This window comes from Schistocerca cancellata, chromosome 12, assembly GCF_023864275.1.
Source record: "Schistocerca cancellata isolate TAMUIC-IGC-003103 chromosome 12, iqSchCanc2.1, whole genome shotgun sequence".
In the NCBI taxonomy this organism is placed as follows: Eukaryota; Metazoa; Arthropoda; class Insecta; order Orthoptera; family Acrididae; genus Schistocerca; species Schistocerca cancellata.
In genome coordinates this window covers 163,843,534-163,862,018 of record NC_064637.1, presented here as the reverse complement: position 1 = coordinate 163,862,018, position 18,485 = coordinate 163,843,534, and the positions used below count along the sequence as shown (strand labels likewise).

Genomic DNA, 18,485 nt, shown 5'->3' with positions numbered 1-18,485 from the left:
GGCATACCACAATGCTTAGCTCCCCTGACATTTATGTTGGATTAACTGTGCATGGTAACAACATCAGCTCCAGCTTTATCACAGTACCATATTTTTTAAGAGGTATTTGATAAACAGCAAATGATTCTGCGTACTCTGTTGAATACATGTGCTATGCACTTCTATGCTCTTGGACAGGATCATAAAGGAATGTTAGGGAGTGTAGCAATTGGTAGAATGAATTTAACACCAGAGTTTACTTTTACAAAAATGACTTTACTATATTTCAGTATAAAAAAGGAAAAATGAGACATGACGCGAAAGACACGTATAAAACACACACATATGGAAGTGATGGCTGTTACGATGCAATGGCTATACATACTTACAAATAAACCGAAAACAGAAGTAAAAAAAGGAGAAGAAGGCGCATCCATGAGGGGTGTCGTCGGCGACGAGGAGGACGTGAGGGATGAGATGTGCTGTACAACGTTTCGGCGCGCCGGAGCGCCGCAGTCTTCAGGGCGAAGAAGACCACTGCGCGACGCTGAAGCTGCGCCCGTCCACACTGGAGGACGGGAAGGGACGGGGTCCCGAGCGGCCGGCACCGCTCTGCCGCCTCCTGGAAGACTCGGAAGAACCTGTGTTGTCCAGGGGCTTCCATGTCAGACAGCAACGCTCGAGGGTGTGGTGGGGAACACTAGAAGCGTCAGCCAGAGCGTGGTGTGTCTCTGGCTGTGGAGCTCTTCCGTGCTTCTTTTCTAGGCGAACGCTGCGTTCTACCGTCGTCTTCCAGGACTGCAGACAGCGGAGTGGCAGCTCTTCCGGTCGGCGTGTCCGCCTTTGTCCCCGGTGGTCTTCGGACGTCCCTCCGTGCGAAGGTGGCGCTCCAGTGTCGCACTGTTTATGTCCAGATATCTGCCCCGGTTAGCTGCGCCTAGCTGCCGATGTTTACTTCTTCCAGCCGGCGTTCACCCCGTATCCGTATCCGTAGCTAGGGTGAGGCTGGTGTACTGGCACGGGGAAGGGCACTTTGACGGGGTAGGGGCGGTCGACGGGCACCTTCACGGGGTAGGGGTGGGGCACGGCGACGGGACGGTCCACGGGGACTTTGACGTGGACGGGGTAGGGCTGGGGCACGGGCACCTGCACGGGGACCTTCACTTCGACTGGGTACGGCTGAGGCACGGGCACCTTCACCGGAACTTCGACCCTCTTTTCGACTGGGTACGGCTGTGGGACCGGCACTTGAACTGGGACCTCAACGCGCTTCTCCACTGGGTACGGCACCTTGACTTCTACGGGATAAGGCCTGTCGACAGGTACTTTGACCTCCACTGGGTACGGCTGAGGCACCGGCACCTTAACCGGAACTTCGACGCGCTTCTCCACCGGGTACGGTTGTGGGACGGGCACCTTCACGGGCACCGGGTAGGGCCTGTCGACGGGAACCTTGACGTGAACTGGGTAGGGCTGAGGCACCGGGTAGGGCCTGTCGACCGGAACCTTGACGTGGACCGGGTAGGGCTGAGGCACGGGGACCGGCCTGTCGACGGGGACTTGCACGGGGACGGGGTGCGGTACGGGAACCTCCACGCGCTTCTCCACTGGGTAGGGCTGCGGTACCGGCACCTTCACTTCGACAGGGTACGGCTGAGGCACGGGAACCTTCACGTGGACGGGGTACGGCCTGTCGACAGGTACTTCGACACGCTTCTCCACCGGGTACGGCTGAGGAACCGGTACTTTGACGTGGACAGGGTAGGGTTGAGGTACTGGGACGGGTACCGGCTTCTCGACGGGGTAGGGCTGAGGTACTGGTACCTTGACGTGAACTGGGTAGGGTCTGTCTACAGGTACCTTGACTTCGACTGGGTAGGGCTGTGGGACAGGGACCTTGATGTGAACGGGAACGGGCACCTCGACACGCTTCTCCACCGGAACGTGAACTGGGTAAGGACGGTCGACGGGCACCTTGACTTCTACAGGGTAGGGCTGCGGCACCGGGACTTCGACTCTCTTCTCCACTGGGTACGGCTGCGGCACTGGGACCTTGACGTGGACGGGGTAGGGCTGAGGTACGGGGACTTTCACGTGGACAGGGTAAGGTCTGTCGACCGGAACGTGTACGGGAACCTTGACTTCAACTGGAACTGGCACCTCTACGCGCTTCTCCACGGGGTACGGCTGGGGGACGGGGACCTTGACCTCGACGGGGTAGGGCTGCGGCACTGCGACTTTGACGTGGACGGGGTAGGGCCTGTCGACGGGAACCTGCACCGGGTAGGGCACTCGGACCTCGACGCGCTTCTCCACCGGGTAGGGCACCTTGACGTGCACGGGCACCGGGTGCGGCACGGGCACTTCGACGCGCTTCTCCACCGGGTAGGGCTGCGGCACGGGGACTTTCACGTGGACCGGGTACGGCCGGTCGACGGGCACCGGCACCTTGACCACGGTCTTGACGTGCTCGCCGTAGCGGGCGTAGCCGCCGCCGCCGCCGCCGCCGCCGCCGTAGCCGCCTCCGTAGCCGCCGCCGTAGCCGCCTCCGATCAGACCGCCGCCGATGGCGCCGCCCCCGAAGCCACCGCCGAGGCCGCCCCCAAAGGCGGGCAGCGACTGTCCGCCCAGGACGAGGGCGTCGGCCACCTGCGAGCCGTAGCCGCCGAGGCCGTAGCCCAGCCCCAGGAGGCCGCGCTTCACCGGCTGCGCCTTGGCGTCCTTCCGCTCCTCCGACGACGCCGACGACGCCGCCTTCTTCTCCTCTGCGGCTGCCACCAGCACCGCTAGTGACACCGCGAGGACGTATAGCACCTGCAACAGCCAGGGCGGCACGTCAGTTAAAGAAGAGCAGCGACGCGAGGCAGCAAGGCTACCGCGCTGTTTTCGGGAATTAGGAAGGAAACAGAAAAGGACAGGGAAGTCGCGAAAGGTTATAAGAACTAATACCGACATGAATATGTTGCTAACACGTTAGTGAGGCACAAAAGAACCATACACAGCAACAAGTGGCATCTTAACTCACGTGTGACATTTGTTCGTAGCACACAGCAGCATGTCTCAGAAAAGGGTACAGAAAGAGAGAGAGAGAGAGAGAGACAGAGACAGAGACACAGAGAGAGAGAGAGAGAGAGAGAGAGAGAGAGAGAGAGAGAGAAAGAGAGATAAGAAAGCTGCCATAGACATGTCACCATCTGTTGACGACGAATGTTAACGTGAAGTGCCATATCTAGGATCGAGGCACACTGAACTGCTGTCACTGCTTCAGTATTTTCTCCTGTATTGTTCACTAGCTGCCTGTGGAACGCAGTAGTGCGGCGTCTGATGTCCTGACGTCTAACATTACCGTCAGCTAGTACGAGTTACGGTTGCACGTGGCCTTGTCTTTCGGTGGGCAGAGACTGCTTTTCCACCCATATTCTTAGTACATGAACTTACGAGCTGAACTGCGAATGAAATTTGGCTTATTTCAGTACTTAGAAAGTTCATACGAGGTAAGTTTGGCTGGAAACGTTGCCCGTGACTACTGGATGACAGACGCACATGTTACCAGAAGTCGTACATACAACATACTAACTGCCTGGCATGTTTATATCTGCCGCACAAAGTTGTTAGCCCTGTGCCTTGTTGATAGCGAATGCAAGGCGCATGGGAAACTGCAGTCTCTTGTCGAAGGGATTATTTCAATGACTGGGTGTCAACGGAACTTGACGAACGAATACGTCTTCACCTGCGGCATATCCCGTGCTGATGGTAGTTTTTATTGCGTTCAGCAGTAGGTTTTTTAACGGCCAGCCTGTTACCGCTGCTAGCGTAACAACGGCAACTGATCAATAAACACCAGTTATCAATCATGTTTCTGTGAAACTCTGGAGTTTTCGCACTATGTAGTGACGTCTGGGTGTACTATCTCCAAGACAGATATTGGCCCTGTAACTTAGTCTTGCAATAGGAATCACAGTTTATCACAATATATTTTGTTTTATGGCCATTTAATTTTCCATTTATTTTTTCATTGTGTCATCTAATTGTAGAAATTTGAAGTAAATCGGCCAGGAACTTTGAAGTAGGCCTAAATTGGTCAAGTACTTTTCGACATGTTTGGTAACTGCTCACCCTTAATATATTAAGTACACATTTCAAGTCAGATTACGAAACCTTATGTAGACAGTGATCTTCCTCTTGTCTCGAAAGTAAAGTGTGCAAAATTTCTTCAATTTCGGAGTAAATCTGTACATTTTTATAAAGAGACAAACGAACGGTCTATAGATGTGCTACGACTATAATTGCAAGTGCAGCTTTTAAACGTCGACACGGTCGAGGATGTTACAACGTTAAGATGCGTGTGGATGAAGCTTATCTGCTGTTTCGCACTGAGACATTCGCCGAACATCCCGCCGTAACTATAACTGTCCGCTGATTCATCCACCGGGTGATATCGAGGGGTACCTTGCCAAGAGCAACTGATGAACGTGGCGCCAGTGTGAGGCGACTACCTGGCAGGGGGGAGCGTCCTCAACATTGACCAGATGGTCTGCGGCGTTCCAGTCACTTCGCGAGTGGTGGGCAGTTTGGCTCGGCAAGTGGCGGCAAGTATTGTTCGACTGGGCAAGATTCCAGATCCTGCCAACGTCTACGGAGTATCTGATAGTGAGATGCTTTGGCGCCAGGCGGCCCGTTGTGCAGGCTGGTACATCTTCGTATGGCCTTACAGAGCTGAGTTTGCTTTCCCGTGGGATTGCCTGTGCTAAGCTGTACGTCTATGATGCTTATGTTCGTCCTTGCGCCGTTGCGGTGAGTGACCGTTTCACCCTGCAGGACAAAAGCGCTTCGTTCAGCAAGCACGAGAGCGTTCCGCACATGCTCAGCAATCTCCAATGGCAGGCGCTACACGGGAGGGGGGGGGGGGGGGTGCATCACGGAGAGGTTCACCACTCGAATTCCGAATGAGTACCTCCCACGAAGAGTCGAACAAGGTGTCACTCTCTCCCACCGCCGTCCCCCACCACCTTAGACGAGAAAATCAGAGCAGTAGATCACGCGTAGTCTCACCGACACTCGTTCTTTCCACGGATCGTTCGCTAATAGCAGTGTCAGAAGTACCCTCCACCACACAGTGTAAGGCGGCCTGCGGAGTGTAGATGCGGAACAGAGCACAGAGGGCGCGTCTCCTCAGCAGCCGGCGATTCAGGGTATGGAGTTATGAGCGCCACCTCTCATGTTGAACCTCACACAAAACGTAAACAGTAACAATTGTTTGGCTGGTGGACACCTGTCCAGGCTTAGCTCAGACACGAAAGTCGTCCGTAAGTTTGTATTTCGTTCACTAGACGATGGTGTAGAACGATAGGAAGTTTAGTTCCCAGACAAAAAGTAGATCGAGTGACTAATTAGGAGGTACTGGATGGAACTGGGAATAAAGAGCTTTACGGAGAAACCCGACTGAAAGAAGCAATCGGTTGGTTGGTTTGGATAGAAAGGGATCAAACTACAGGGTCATCAGTTCCCTAATCGGTTCTTAGGACACAGCCTGAGACAGCAAAAAGGAGTAAGTTTTGTAAGAGAGAGAAATGTGGGGGGGGGGGTGGGGGAGTTAGAAATTGTAGACGGATATTGAGGACGAAGAGGCTTCCACAGGCTAGAGTACCGTGGAGAGTCGCACAGAACCATTTCTTGGACTCAAGACCACAGGAAGAAAGCGAAACTGATTGTTTGCAAGTTCTTAAGTTTGCAACTGAGTTACATTCGTAAGGCGTGTAGTGAAGACAACCAGGGAAGCTAACTAAATACTGTACACAGAAAATGACAATTCTGTTGCAAACCCAAAAAATCTGCAAACGGCGTGGAACGTGTCCCGGCGGTCGAGGAACTGGGCATCCGCCTGGTCCGTGTTACCCAGTCTTCTGCTTCTCAAGAACTGCCAAGCGGTATTCGCTTCTCTCAGTCTCCGGAAAGCTCCCTAGTCGATGTAGTGAGCTTCCGCCCTACGGAGGAAGCTCTTTGATTCACGCATCAAATTCCGGGCTGCCTCCGGGCCGCCAAAACCGATCGCGTGCCGCAGCAATTGGCCCCGCCTACGACGCGAGAGGAATATGAGTGAGTGTAACGGCTTGTAAAGCACGCGTGACGGCCAACGTTTGCGAGGACTAATGGCGTTAACGAACTTGGGCGCGGGCTATTCTTTTCGATTACGCGCGGTTCCAGTTAGGATTTGCATAAAGATGGAGCGAGGTGTCCGAGATGCAAAGCGCAGGGGGCCGGCGACGGTACGTCAGCGGCTAAGTGGCCATTAGCGTCCCCGCCGGAGCGGTCCTTAACTCCGCAGTCCGGCGCGGTCGTTAATTCCGTTCGGTGCTCGTTCACTCTGCGGCCGATAACGGAATGAAGCCAATTACAGCGTGGGTGGGGAGGCACGGACGCATCAACATTTTCGAAATATTTTCAGTAGCTGCTGCCTCACGATATTTATCGAGAATCGTGTTGTACCATCTCTCTATTATTGCTACCAGTTTTCAATATTATTAATCACCTCGATGCACAAGGTTTTTCATTACGATGCCTGTGTGAACACCGTCGTGAATGGCTGCACCACCATATATGTATCCACGCGGATACTGTCATTAAAAAACTACATGTTCCTGATGATGACTGGTGACATTCGAAACTGGCACCAAAAGTCAAAAGTGTTATTAGCGGCTGTCGCTGGTATAATATTATCTTTGCAACTACATTCTTGTAACTGCACAGACGAGTTTAAAATGCCTTCAATAATTATAAAGCAACTACGGAAAATATGGGCACAGAAATGAGGGAAATATGATTTTCTATTAGTATTGTAATTAGCGTTTCAAGCGATCGGTTCCTATATTCGTTACCTTATCAGGAACGTCAAGCGTTTCCCAGATGATACATTTGTCTGTAGTGATGTATTTTCCAGACAAAACTGTATAAAAATCAAGTCGAAGTTAGGAGAGTTTGCAACGTGGTTTCAAAGGCTGGGAACTTAGTTTAAACGAGCAGAAATGTAAAACCGTGCAGTTGACGATGGGATGAGCGGCAACAGCTGAGGAGCGGACATTATAGATGTAGAAAGTGATTGTGAAGTGCTAGGCAGACTTCAATGGTCCAGTATCTTTAGGGTAGGCAGTGTTGATGTCGCGTGCGAATCGCCTGTTTACCACTACGCTTACATGGGATTCCCGAATCTGGATTTCTTAAACAGATTCTCTGTTATCGCTTGTGTTTGGTCATGTAAACACTGTAGTATTGATCCTGGAAATGGGGTTCTAGCTGTCACATTTCCTGTGACACATAAACTTTGAAATGTGCTTAGGTTGTCAGGTTCCTATTTAATTTTAATAATGTCGGTTGTCCTGGGAAGTAGTAGAAGAAACATTGACCTTATCAACGTCGTTTGTTTAACTCAAGAGAATCAGACAGCGTGATGACTAAATCTGAAACAGAACCACTGCTTAGCAAAGTACGAGAGTAAAAAGAAGTAACATCATGGGAAACCAGCATCAGCACGGGTCAGTAAAATCGTTCAGACCTTAACATGTGACGTTGTCGGCGAAAATCGGTTTGCGACATGCAATTTTCGTAAAGCTGTGTTGGATGGAAATGCAGCGGCTGAGACACGCTCCGGAAGGCGCGCGCTTCTGTGTGTGTGTGTGTGTGTGTGTGTGTGTGTGTGATGCAAGAGGTGTGGCCAGTCTAGCCGGCCAGGCGAGCGGAGAGCTGCCGACCGGTCTGGTCTAGGAGCTTCAGCCGCGAGTGTGTGTGTGTGTGTGTGTGTGTGTGTGTGTGTGAGATTGTCCGCAGGAGAAAGTGAGGCGTCGCGCAGGGCGACTTACGGCAGGGGTCACTCGCTGGCTGCTCTGTATGGCTGTGGGCGCCGCCATCCACCACATCCCATCGCCGCATTCCTTTTGTGACAGCCTCGCTTGTTTTCCCTTTAGGGTTTAACGTGCTGGGGACGCGGACCTGAGTGACCTCGCTTCCTTAGTGGTGTTCGTTAAGGCCTACAACCTACTCCTTTTTTGTTATATTGTTTCATAAACATGTAACTTCCGCAGTAACGTTAATAAACCTTTCACTACTCACTCAATATACGCATGTAACCTTCAGCATTGTTCTACAGCATCTCATTACCAAAACGAGCACTAGTTTCTTGTCTGCAGCCTACCGTCCCCGTTTCACGTGCATATAACGTTGCACTCCAAAGAAATACTTTCACAAAAGACTTCCTAACATATATTATTTTTCCCCTTTACATGGTCGCATTACTTGCTACTGTCGGTATACATTGCGTCTTCCTTACTTCTGCTCTCGTCAGTTCTTTTGCTGCCCACATAGCGAACCTACTTGTCCACCTTTTGCATCTCATTTCTTAATCTGATTGCCCGTCGTCGCCTGGTTTAAAATTCAGTTACACTCCATTAATCTTATTGTACCTCTCTTGATATTCATCTCATTAGCTCTTTTCAACACACAATCCATTCCATTCAACTACTCCTCTAACTCCTTTGTTCACTACGACAGACTTTCAGCGTGTTCGGCAAAATTCAAAATTCTTGTTTCTTGCTCCTGAATTTGCAAATCTGTCTTTGGTTTGATTACCGCTTGCTGGATGTGCAGATTCAATAACGTGCGGGGTAGGCTCTGTCCAGGTCTAAGTCCATTCCCAACCACAGCTTACCTGGCATATCCTTCGACACAGAATTGGACTTTAGTTTCTGTTCAAGTTGTTACTAACCTCACTGTATTTTACACTTGCTGCCTTCAAAACTTCAAGCACTATAGTGCGGTGGATATTGTCAAACTTTTCTCCAAATCTACAAATGGTAGAAGTGGGGGTTCGTTTGCGTGCTGTTACTTTTGTGCAGGAGACAAACATATGTTCCCCCAGTTGGGCTTCTATTTGTCGTTCCCTCAATCTGTAGAAATATCGAGTTAGTATTTGAAATTTCCGACTTGCGAAAGCCATATTTTGGCAGTGCTCACGCCACACAGGTCCTGCTTTTTTTGGTACTGAGGTAATTACAAGCTTCTCCCTCATGCCAGGCCGGCCGGTGTGGCGAGCGGTTCTAGGCGCTTGAGTCTGGAACCGCGTGACGGCTGCGCTCGCAGGTTCGAATCCTGCCTCGGGCATGGATGTGTGTGATGTCCTTAGGTTAGTTAGGTTTAAGTAGTTGTAAGTTCTAGGGGACTGATGACGACAGATGTTAAGTCCCATAGTGCTCAGAGCGATTTGAACCATTTGAACCTCATGCCAGGTGGAACTGTTCTATCACGGTTGGTTCTCCCAGGGGCCTTAATCAAAACATGTTTGAGGCTACTAACCCTGGTGAGTACACTCAGTGGCAGCACACACAATTGCCGCAGCCACGTCCCGTGCGAGAATCGAACCCGCGACACCTGCTGTGTAGCGCTGCAGTGTCACGTGAGGACCGCAACATTAGGATGGGACGGACTCTGCGTCGGGAGATGGCTGCCGTGCGCACTTGGCAGGTGTCCCGCGCCCTTGCGGTCCTTGGCGAGTGGCGCGCCCCCCGGCGCTGCGCGCGTCACGTCGGACTTCAGAGGCGCCGCCGCCGCCGCCGCCGCCAGCAGCATCCGCGAGGCGCCTCACGTTGCTGCGACCCGCTCTCGCGCATCACTCACGCAAATCGCCGGCAGCGCGTTTGCTCCGGAATGCAACGCGCGGGAAAGCCGGCACCGACCCGGCCGTCTGCATGACGGACAGACGGACGGAAACGGCGGCCACGATTTACGGCGGAGAAAGCGGCCGTCCGGTCAGATTCGCTCCCACCTCTCCTACCCGACACGCCACGTGTAAAGGTCGGCTATTACATCGGTGCTCCGGAAGACGAGGAAAGTGCAGCCCACAGCGACGTTCTCCTGCGTCTCCAGACTCAGTAGCGGGCGAAGGGTATCGTCAGCAGTGTCTCAGGGATGCATGACAGGACCACTGTTATCTTCTATGTACTGAATGACGTGGTGGACAAGTGGGCAGCAGCAGCAGTCTTTACAGATGATGCTGTGGTGTACAGGCAGGTGTCGAAGTTGAGTGAGTGTAGGATGATACAAGATAAGCTAAACAAACTTTGTAGTTGCTGTGGTGTATGGCAGGTAGCTATGAATATAGCGTCTGAGTAGGAAAAACAATACCGTAATGTCCGCTTACAGCATTAGTAGTGTCCTCTTTGACACAGTCACGTTGATTAAATATCGGAGTTTAACGTTGCGAAGCGATATTAAATGGAACGATAATGTGAGGTGTGTGGTAGGAACGGCGAATGTTCGACTTCGGTTTATTGGAAGAGTTTGGGAAAGTGTGGTTCATTTGTAAAGGAGGCTGAAAAAGAAAACTAGAGGGACCGTTCGTGTGTTTGGGACCTGTACCGGGTCGGAATAAAGGAAGACATCGAAGCAATTCAGAGGTGGGCTGCTAGATTTGTTACCGGCAAGTTCGAACAAAACACAAGTGTTAGCGGGCTTTGCTTCGGGGACTCAAATTGCGATCCTCAGAGGGAATGCGACTCCATTTTCGAGGAACAAAACAGAAAATTTAGAGAACCGGCATTTGAAGCAGCCTGCAGAACGATCCTACTGCTGCCAACAAATGTTGCGCGTGAGGACTTTGTTACTGATATAACTGCAGCGTACCGCATCTCAACGAGTACTTATTTCCTGTGAGAGCGCGGGACAGTTGTTTTGTAAACATGCTGTGTATCTTTTGTAGACAATTATGGTTCTCCAGTAAGGGTCTCTACATCTCCCTGGAGAGCTGTAGAGGGTAAGATCTGCAGCGGGAGGCATTGCAATACATCCAACAAATAAATAACGGCGTAGGCTGCAAGTGCTACTGTGCGATGTAGAGATGGGCTCACAGAAGAGCCGTCATCGGCCGCATCAGACAAGTGAGAGCGCTGATGACTCGAAAAAGATTGAGTCTTATGAGATGTTGACTTACAGCTTGTTGCGTTGGAGCCAACGGCCAAGAATTGTTTGTGGGTTACCGATAGTAACTAGTCAGCGGAAACAGGTATATACATTATCGATGTAGCATGAGCATTTCAGTAAAATAAACATTATTGTTAGGCGGGCTACGCTTCACTCCGTTCAATAAAAACACACACACACACACACATTCATTTTAATTTTTGGCTGAGTGAACATTTTTATCGAAGGACGTTTTCCCAGGAATAAATTGATACGGTTCCAATTCACGAATTCTTCGGGAGTTTTCCAGTGGTTGTAAGCGGTATACCGCAACCGGTAACAGCCTAATATTTATTCGCACTTGGGATCCCCCATCTACGCCGCTGTCAGCTCGTCTGATACTGTGTAAATATTAATTTTAATAATCAACAGCCTCAGTTGCACGGTTTGCCTAGAATTTACCTAGGTTTCAGTCGGGATAACCCAACGTTATTCAGAATAACAGTAACTACCGTCTTTCCATAGGGGACATCGTCAAGCTAAAACTAAAAATTCATAAATTATCGTCAGACTACAAAAGTTATCTGGAACTGCCTCGGCCCCACTTCGCTACCGCGATGCGGCAGCCACGAGTCCTGTACTGGAACTCAACTCTGAAGAAACTTGGGTTATCCCGACTGAAACCTAGGTAAATTCTAGGCAAACAGTGCAACTGAGGCTGTTAATTATTAAAATTAAAATTTACGTGTGATACTTGGCTGAACAGAAGAGCAACTCTCCATTGGGCCGGATCTCGAACATCCCACACCACTCCTAGCTGTGGAAAATGGAAAGAGTAAAAAGTAAAACAAATTAGAGGCAGGATACCACTCCAAGTAAGCAGCAGCGATACAATTCGATAGCTGCTGAACGTGGTCAGGTTTACTACTCGTTTTTACGGAGAGGAATATCCCTGCCCCTCCGAAAGCAATGGTATTTTCAGCAGCCATGCCAAAAGAGCGTTCACTTTGCGAACTCTGCAGCTACTTCTCACCCGACAGGGGAGGGAGGGGACAGTGGTGGACTCCCGACACGATCTGCCCGCGGTCCGCAAACCGGCGGCTGCAGAGTGAAAGTGCGGCTTCCTGAAGAGGTGCCCGGCAGGACGGAACGAGTTCGCATCCCGCCGCGGCGCACCGCAGGAAGCACGGCGCGCCGCATCCTGGTCCCGCTTCCTGGCCGGGCGAAAGCTGGCGGGGCGCCCTGGCGGACCGGTTGTTCTGCGAGGGCGACACACCTCGGGGGCTGGGGTCCGGGCGCCCCACACACAGAGGCGAGCCGCGCCGAGCCGCTTTCCCTGACGCGACATCTGCCGACTCGCACTAGGTAATTAACGAGCCGGCCGCCTCCGACTCGGTTCCCGCACTCTCGCTCCTTACTGCCGCGCCGCTCCTTTTGGTCAGCCCGAGCTGGGACGGGTCTGAGGTCTCCAGTAACCAAAGCCTATCTTATGTCGAAACCTATTCGTACATTTACATACTGGAATCCACATTCTCAAGTCCCCCGCAAGATAACATCCCGTACTGTTTCCAGTTTCAAGCTTCCGACATCGTACTACAACTTTTGGTGGCTTTCATGCGTCCAATTTTCTGTTACTACAGGCCTTTGTGTATTCATGAAACTTGAAATTCTCACTTAGATCACGCGATCTAACTTATTCAAACAACTTCTCATTAAAACTGTCTTGATCGGACTAAATACAGGTGTAACACCAAAGTTGACGATTTCGGCTGCTAAACAGTCAAGATCACAACTAAGAAAAGGGTTTAAAGTGCAAATGTTGTTAAATAAATAATTTTAAAAAAAGACATAGATGTGAAAATATACCCATCCGATTTGTTACAAAATACCTTGTCATTACATTTAATATTTCTCTTTTTTCAGTTCTGATGATGACTGTTTAGTATTCGAAACTGTTTAAATGCGTCATTATTTTAGTGCAACCAGTACAGTTCTAATGGAAACACCTTTCTTTGTGTGTTGTTCTGTACTTTACCTGAGGTATTCATTTCAGGCACATATAACCTTCATTCTCAAAAAGTGTAAGTGCGCACCCAGCTGTAGATTTACCCTTATAACGGGCGGTCTTACATGCATCTACATATCTAGCTGGCAACCTACTATGCGGGGAACCAATCTCGTTTTAATAGTATTCACGCAGGTGTCTCGAAATATTCCACAGTGGGATGTGTTTTCCTCGGTCAGCACTGTACTTGTTCACTGTAATATCATAGCGTCTTTCCGATAACGGGCTTGAGAGGCCAAGTCCAGTGATAGAGGGGTCGAGTAGTAATATATAGCCCGGCCGAAGTGGCCGTGCGGTTCTAGGCGCTGCAGTCTGGAACCGCGCCACCGCTACGGTCGCAGGTTCGAATCGCGCCTCGGGCATGGATGTGTGTGCTTAGGCTAGTTAGGTTTAACTAGTTCTAAGTTCAAGGGGACTAATGACCTCAGAAGTTGAGTCCCATAGTGCTCAGAGCCTTTTGAACCATTGGAGTAATATATACTGATGGGCGAAAACACTATGACCACCTGCTTAATAGCTTGTTTGTCCGTCTTCGGAAGCAAATACATCACTAATTCTGCCTATCAGAGTCCGAAAGTTTGTTGATAGCTTTGTGGAGGTGTGTGGCATCAGATATCTACGCACATGGCATGTAACTCGCGGAAATACAGGGCCGTTGATTTGAGTGCGCGGTGATGGCATCCATAGCGACCCAGATGGATTCCATAGGATTCACATCATGCTAATTTTGTCGCCGAGACATCAACGCGAGTTCATCACAATCACTGTAGCATGGTTCTGGCTCCGAGACACGGACAATTACACTGCCGAAAGATGACATCGCCGTCGGGAAAGACATCGAACACGAAAGTCCGCCGCTCGTGGTCTCGCGATAGCGTTCTCGCTTCCCGAGCACGGGGTCCCGGGTTCGATTCCCGGCGGGGTCAGGGATTTTCACCTGCCTCGAGATGACTGGGTGTTTGTGTTGTCCTCATCATTTCATCATCATCCAGGAAAGTGGCGAAATTGGACTGAGCAAAAGATTGGGTAATTGTACGGGCGCTGATGACCACGCAGTTGAGCACCCCACAAACCAAACATCATCATCAGACATCGAACACGAAAGGATGTAGGTGGTTCGCAGCTGTCAGCTTACTACACAGATCCCATGCAAACGCAGGAGAACCTCTCCCATAGTATTATACTGCTCACACCAGCCTGCGTCCGTGGCGGGCTGCACGTTTCGAGCCGCCGTTCACCTCGATGACGGCGTTTGTGGGGACGACCAACGACCTGGTGTAGCAAAAATGTGATTCACTCGAAGAGCCGACACGTTTCCATTGATGGACGGTAGAATCCCGATGGTCCCGCGCCCTCTGCAGTCGTAATTGACGATGCCGTCGGGTCAACATGTGAACAAGTGTCTGTGGTCTACGGCGGAGCTCCGTGTTGAGCGATGCACGCTGTGGTCCGGAACACTGGTCCGTGTGCCAGCATTGGGCTCTTTCCGGCAGAGATGCCGCAGATCACCTTCTATCCCACTTTACAGAGCAGCCAAGGCGCCGAACCCCACGTTCTGTGAAGAGTCGAGGACGTCCTGCCATTTAGCACCTACTGGTAGTTTCACTGTCCTACCTCTTTCTGTAGGTGCTCACGACAGTAGCTGGTGAACATTCGACCACCTTCGCCGTTTCCGACGTCTTCGTTCAGAGGCTCTGCATAATAGTGATCTGGCCTTTGTCAGAGTCGCTTATCTCACTAGATTTTCCCGCTTGCAGCCCATATCTTCGTTAGGGTAATCTCCATCCGTGTTTTGTTTTAACACGTCACGTGACCGCAGTGCCACCAGGCGGTATTCAACGTCGCGGTGGACAGTGGTCAGCAGTGGTCATAATGGCACAAATGGCTCTGAGCACTATGGGACTTAACTTATGAGGTCATCAGTCCCCTAGAACTTAGAACTACTTAAACCTAACCAACCTAAGGACATCACACACATCCATGCCCCAGGCAGGATTCGAACCTGCGGCCGTAGCGGTCGCGCGGTTTCAGACTGTAGCGCCCAGAACCGCATTGCCACCCCGGCCGGCAGTGGTCATAATGTTCTGGCTCATCAGTGTAAGTTATGTACCGTGTTTTGCGACTGTAATGACTCCGGCACAAAGGAAGATAAAATGTTTATGGAAGGCGCTCTAAGATGTCAAGAAACACTACGTCAACCCAAGCTCCGTTTACTGCTGCCATCTGGATCTTTGCAACGAATAGATCAAGCTCTGTTTGACTTGACTAGTGCTTTCGGACACCGTACCGATTCCTCTTTAGGAGTGGCTCAATGCTCCATAAAGTGTCTGTAACGAGCGCAGGACGTGTTCCGTAATCTGCGCCGTATGTCAGAGAGAGAGAGAGAGAGAGAGAGAGAGAGAGAGAGAGGTGCGTCCGCTTTCCCCCGGCAGCGGTTTCCGCCGCCACCTACGTGCAGCTGGGCAACTAAACTGGCTGCCAAACCAGCCCTGCAGCCGGCAGGGAAAGCTGCAGTGGGCGGCGGCCACGCCCTCTGTATTAAGCCCTGCTCTGATCTGCTCGCTGCACGCCGCGCGCGCACGCCCACAGCGCCGCAGTTTTCTCCCGGGATCTCGCTACGTCACTGTCGCGCTCCAGGCTGGAAAACGGTGCTGCCCCCCCCCCCCCCCCCCCACACGAGCCCTTCCACGCAGTCCAGCCTTTACGCGTGTGTTTGACGATTGACGACAGCATACGGGAGCGATCCGCGGGATAAATGTGTCAGTTTTCGTAACTGCAAGACGAGCGTCAAAGCCACATATCTTCCTGTGGTTGGCGGTAATGTGTTAATAATATTTGTGTATGTTTGCTGTATTCCACTCAGCTGTGTTTATTTATGACATTCATCTTTACATGATGCTACTGAGTTGACAGTTACATAACTTCTCTCACGGACTCCCATACGGCTGTCCAAATCAATCGACCATATAGTACACCGAGCAACTGAAATAGCACATTGTTAGAAGATCCACTGTGCATACGAACCTTACAAACAGTTGGCTGAACGAGACGTTAGCAACTACTGCACTCACGTTGAGACACAACTTATTTATTTATTTCGTTCGCCTGAGGGAAGGAAATTCCGCGACAGTATAGTCTGTTCTTGCTACGTAGAAGCAAACTCGAGAGGCGTAAATTTTCTAAATCATATGATCGAAAGTAGTGTTGTCATTATTTGACCCTTACGAGGTGCCGGCAAAATGTTTTACCGCTGCGACGCGGGGGAAACCGAGAGACTTCGACGCCGGGTAAAGAAAGGAACTCTTGTACCCAGAGAGCAAGGTTATCTAAGCCGACGGAGGACAATAGGACTGCGGCTACCGTTAGCTGCAAATACCAGCCCCGGGGAAGTCCTTGCACTGTGTGCTAAAGGTCGCGGGGCTTTTTGTCGCAGCACTCCGGCCAGCACGCCGTACGACAGCGTAACTAGCAGCTGTATGAGCGCCCCGGTGCGGCCCACTTCCGCGTCTTTTCCCCACAGTAATTGCAGTCATCAGCACGAAGGCTGCCTCGTACAATTATCCATGCAACTCTATCACGTGCATATCTCGTCATCTGAGTGTAAATGCTCAATTTTATACCCATTGTAACCTACGTTTCCTGGATGAGTCACATCAATCGATACTTTCACTTAGTCAGGTAGTGCTATAAATATCCTTTGTTATTCAATTCCATTAATTACTCGATCTACGTGTCTAATCTTCTGCGTTGTCTTGTATCACTGCATTCATAAAGCTGCTATTCTCTTCTTGTCTTTACTGTTCATTGTATATGTTTCACTTCCATATGGAACTACACAACGAATACGTCCAGAATCGACAATCGGTGTCAACACATTTCTCTCTTTCGGGAAACATTTCTGTGAAATTGCCAGCCTAAGTTTTTTATCACCCCTTCTTCTCTTATTGTACTGCCCGAACAGCAAAACTCGTCTATTCGCAAATGGAGACTGACGTAATGCGGTAGTAGCTGCTCTGATAGCGTCTCTGGGAGTGTGTATGTAGTTTTGGATTGCTTCCACCATTTGACTGAGGGGCATGCCACAGCGGGTCAGTGCTCGGAGCATGCGTTGGAGTTGGAGGTTGTGAAAGGCGTAGCGGCGACGCGGAGTGCCGGAAGCTAATCGCGACGAGGAAAGCCCGCTAGCGTCGCGTACTGGCTGAGTGCACAGGCGGCTACCGCTCTGCGCTCCCCCTATCGGCTCGTTGCGTAAGGTCAGCGCCGTGTTTACACGCGCGCGGGTACTCTGCACAGCAGTGAGGTCGGGCGAAACTTACTTTACATTCTGCCTCTGACGACGCGTATCAGCATTCACTTCGAGAAACAAAACGTGTTAAACGTGACAGGTGATAGGCCGACACTGTGGGATGGCAGAGCAGGCAAAGTCAGGGATACATATTCAGTGCATTTTCCACCTCTCTATCGTGAAAAGCGTTCTTGAAAACCACCGCAGATGTCACTAGTATTCTGATTTTGGCAGTACACGAATGGCGATAAAATTAAGGAGAAAATGAAAAATTTGTGCGTATCCGAGACCAACTCTTGCCGACCTAGTTTCGAGTGCTGCCACGCTAGCCGGTCAGCTGGGTGAAACAAGAGGTCTGTCTTCTCGAATTTGGTATTCAAAGTTCTCGTAAACGCTGAGAATACGTGTTCCAATCGAAGCTGGCGTTTCTTGGTTCGCCAGACACTGGTTTGAGCGCCAAAGGTTTGGCCTGTCTTGTGCACGGCAAGAATCAGATACGTAGGTGACTCCGGCAAAGCTGCATTTTCTTTCCCTCGCTATTCAACATTTACTCGGAACTGATTTTTGAGGAAGCTCTAGCAGACACTGAAAGAGGTGTCAACAAAATAGATCGTAATAACAATAGGCGCTGAAAGATAGTTTTATCCATTGTAGACAGTGTTGTCGACGTGACTGTGTTACTTCTGTAAAAATTATGAGAAAACATGCCTTGAGTCACTAATCACGATTTTTTTATTTCAATGCACGATGCGTTTCGAACTCTCGGAGCTCATCTTCAGGAGCTTGGCGTCAGTTCTACATCATTGTTGAGACATGTTACCTTTGTTACATTCAACAACGCCACGTTGCGCTTTAACAATCTGCTACCCGAACGAGTAAAGAAGTTTAAATACCTTGCCAAATCGCTTTCTGAAGATCGGAGATGTCGAGTACATTATGCTCGGGATACTCTCATGAAATTTCAACAAGTTCTCAATAATGTAAACTGCAACCTAAATCGCACAGATCTGTTCATAAAATTCTACGTTTGCGCTGTGGTGCTGTACGGCAGGGAACGTTGGACGTTAAAACAACGAATAATGTAAAGGCATTTGAAATAGAGGAACAACAGTAGTCGCCTCATGGTTCCATGGACAGTACGAGTGGCGCATGAGGAAGTTCTATAGTGTTTAAAAATTAATCGCGATTTGTTAACTTATTTGTTTCATCTAA

The 18,485-nt window shown here is 50.4% G+C and overlaps 1 protein-coding gene across 2 annotated transcripts in view; it reads right to left on the bottom strand.

Annotated features, from left to right (window-relative positions):
* Positions 1-234: 234 nt before the first annotated feature.
* Positions 235-18,485, bottom strand: part of LOC126109780 (uncharacterized) — a 36,885-nt gene continuing 18,634 nt past the window's right edge. Inside the window, exons 2-3 of one of the 2 annotated variants that reach the window (XM_049914837.1) lie at positions 2,032-2,793; positions 235-1,485 (exon numbers count right to left, since the gene is read on the bottom strand). In XM_049914837.1, coding sequence (XP_049770794.1) covers positions 931-1,485; positions 2,032-2,793 — 1,317 coding nt within the window. In that variant the 3' untranslated portion in view covers positions 235-930. Of the gene's footprint in view, positions 2,794-18,485 lie in introns of both variants that reach the window. The other variant, XM_049914836.1, reaches the window with a different exon arrangement.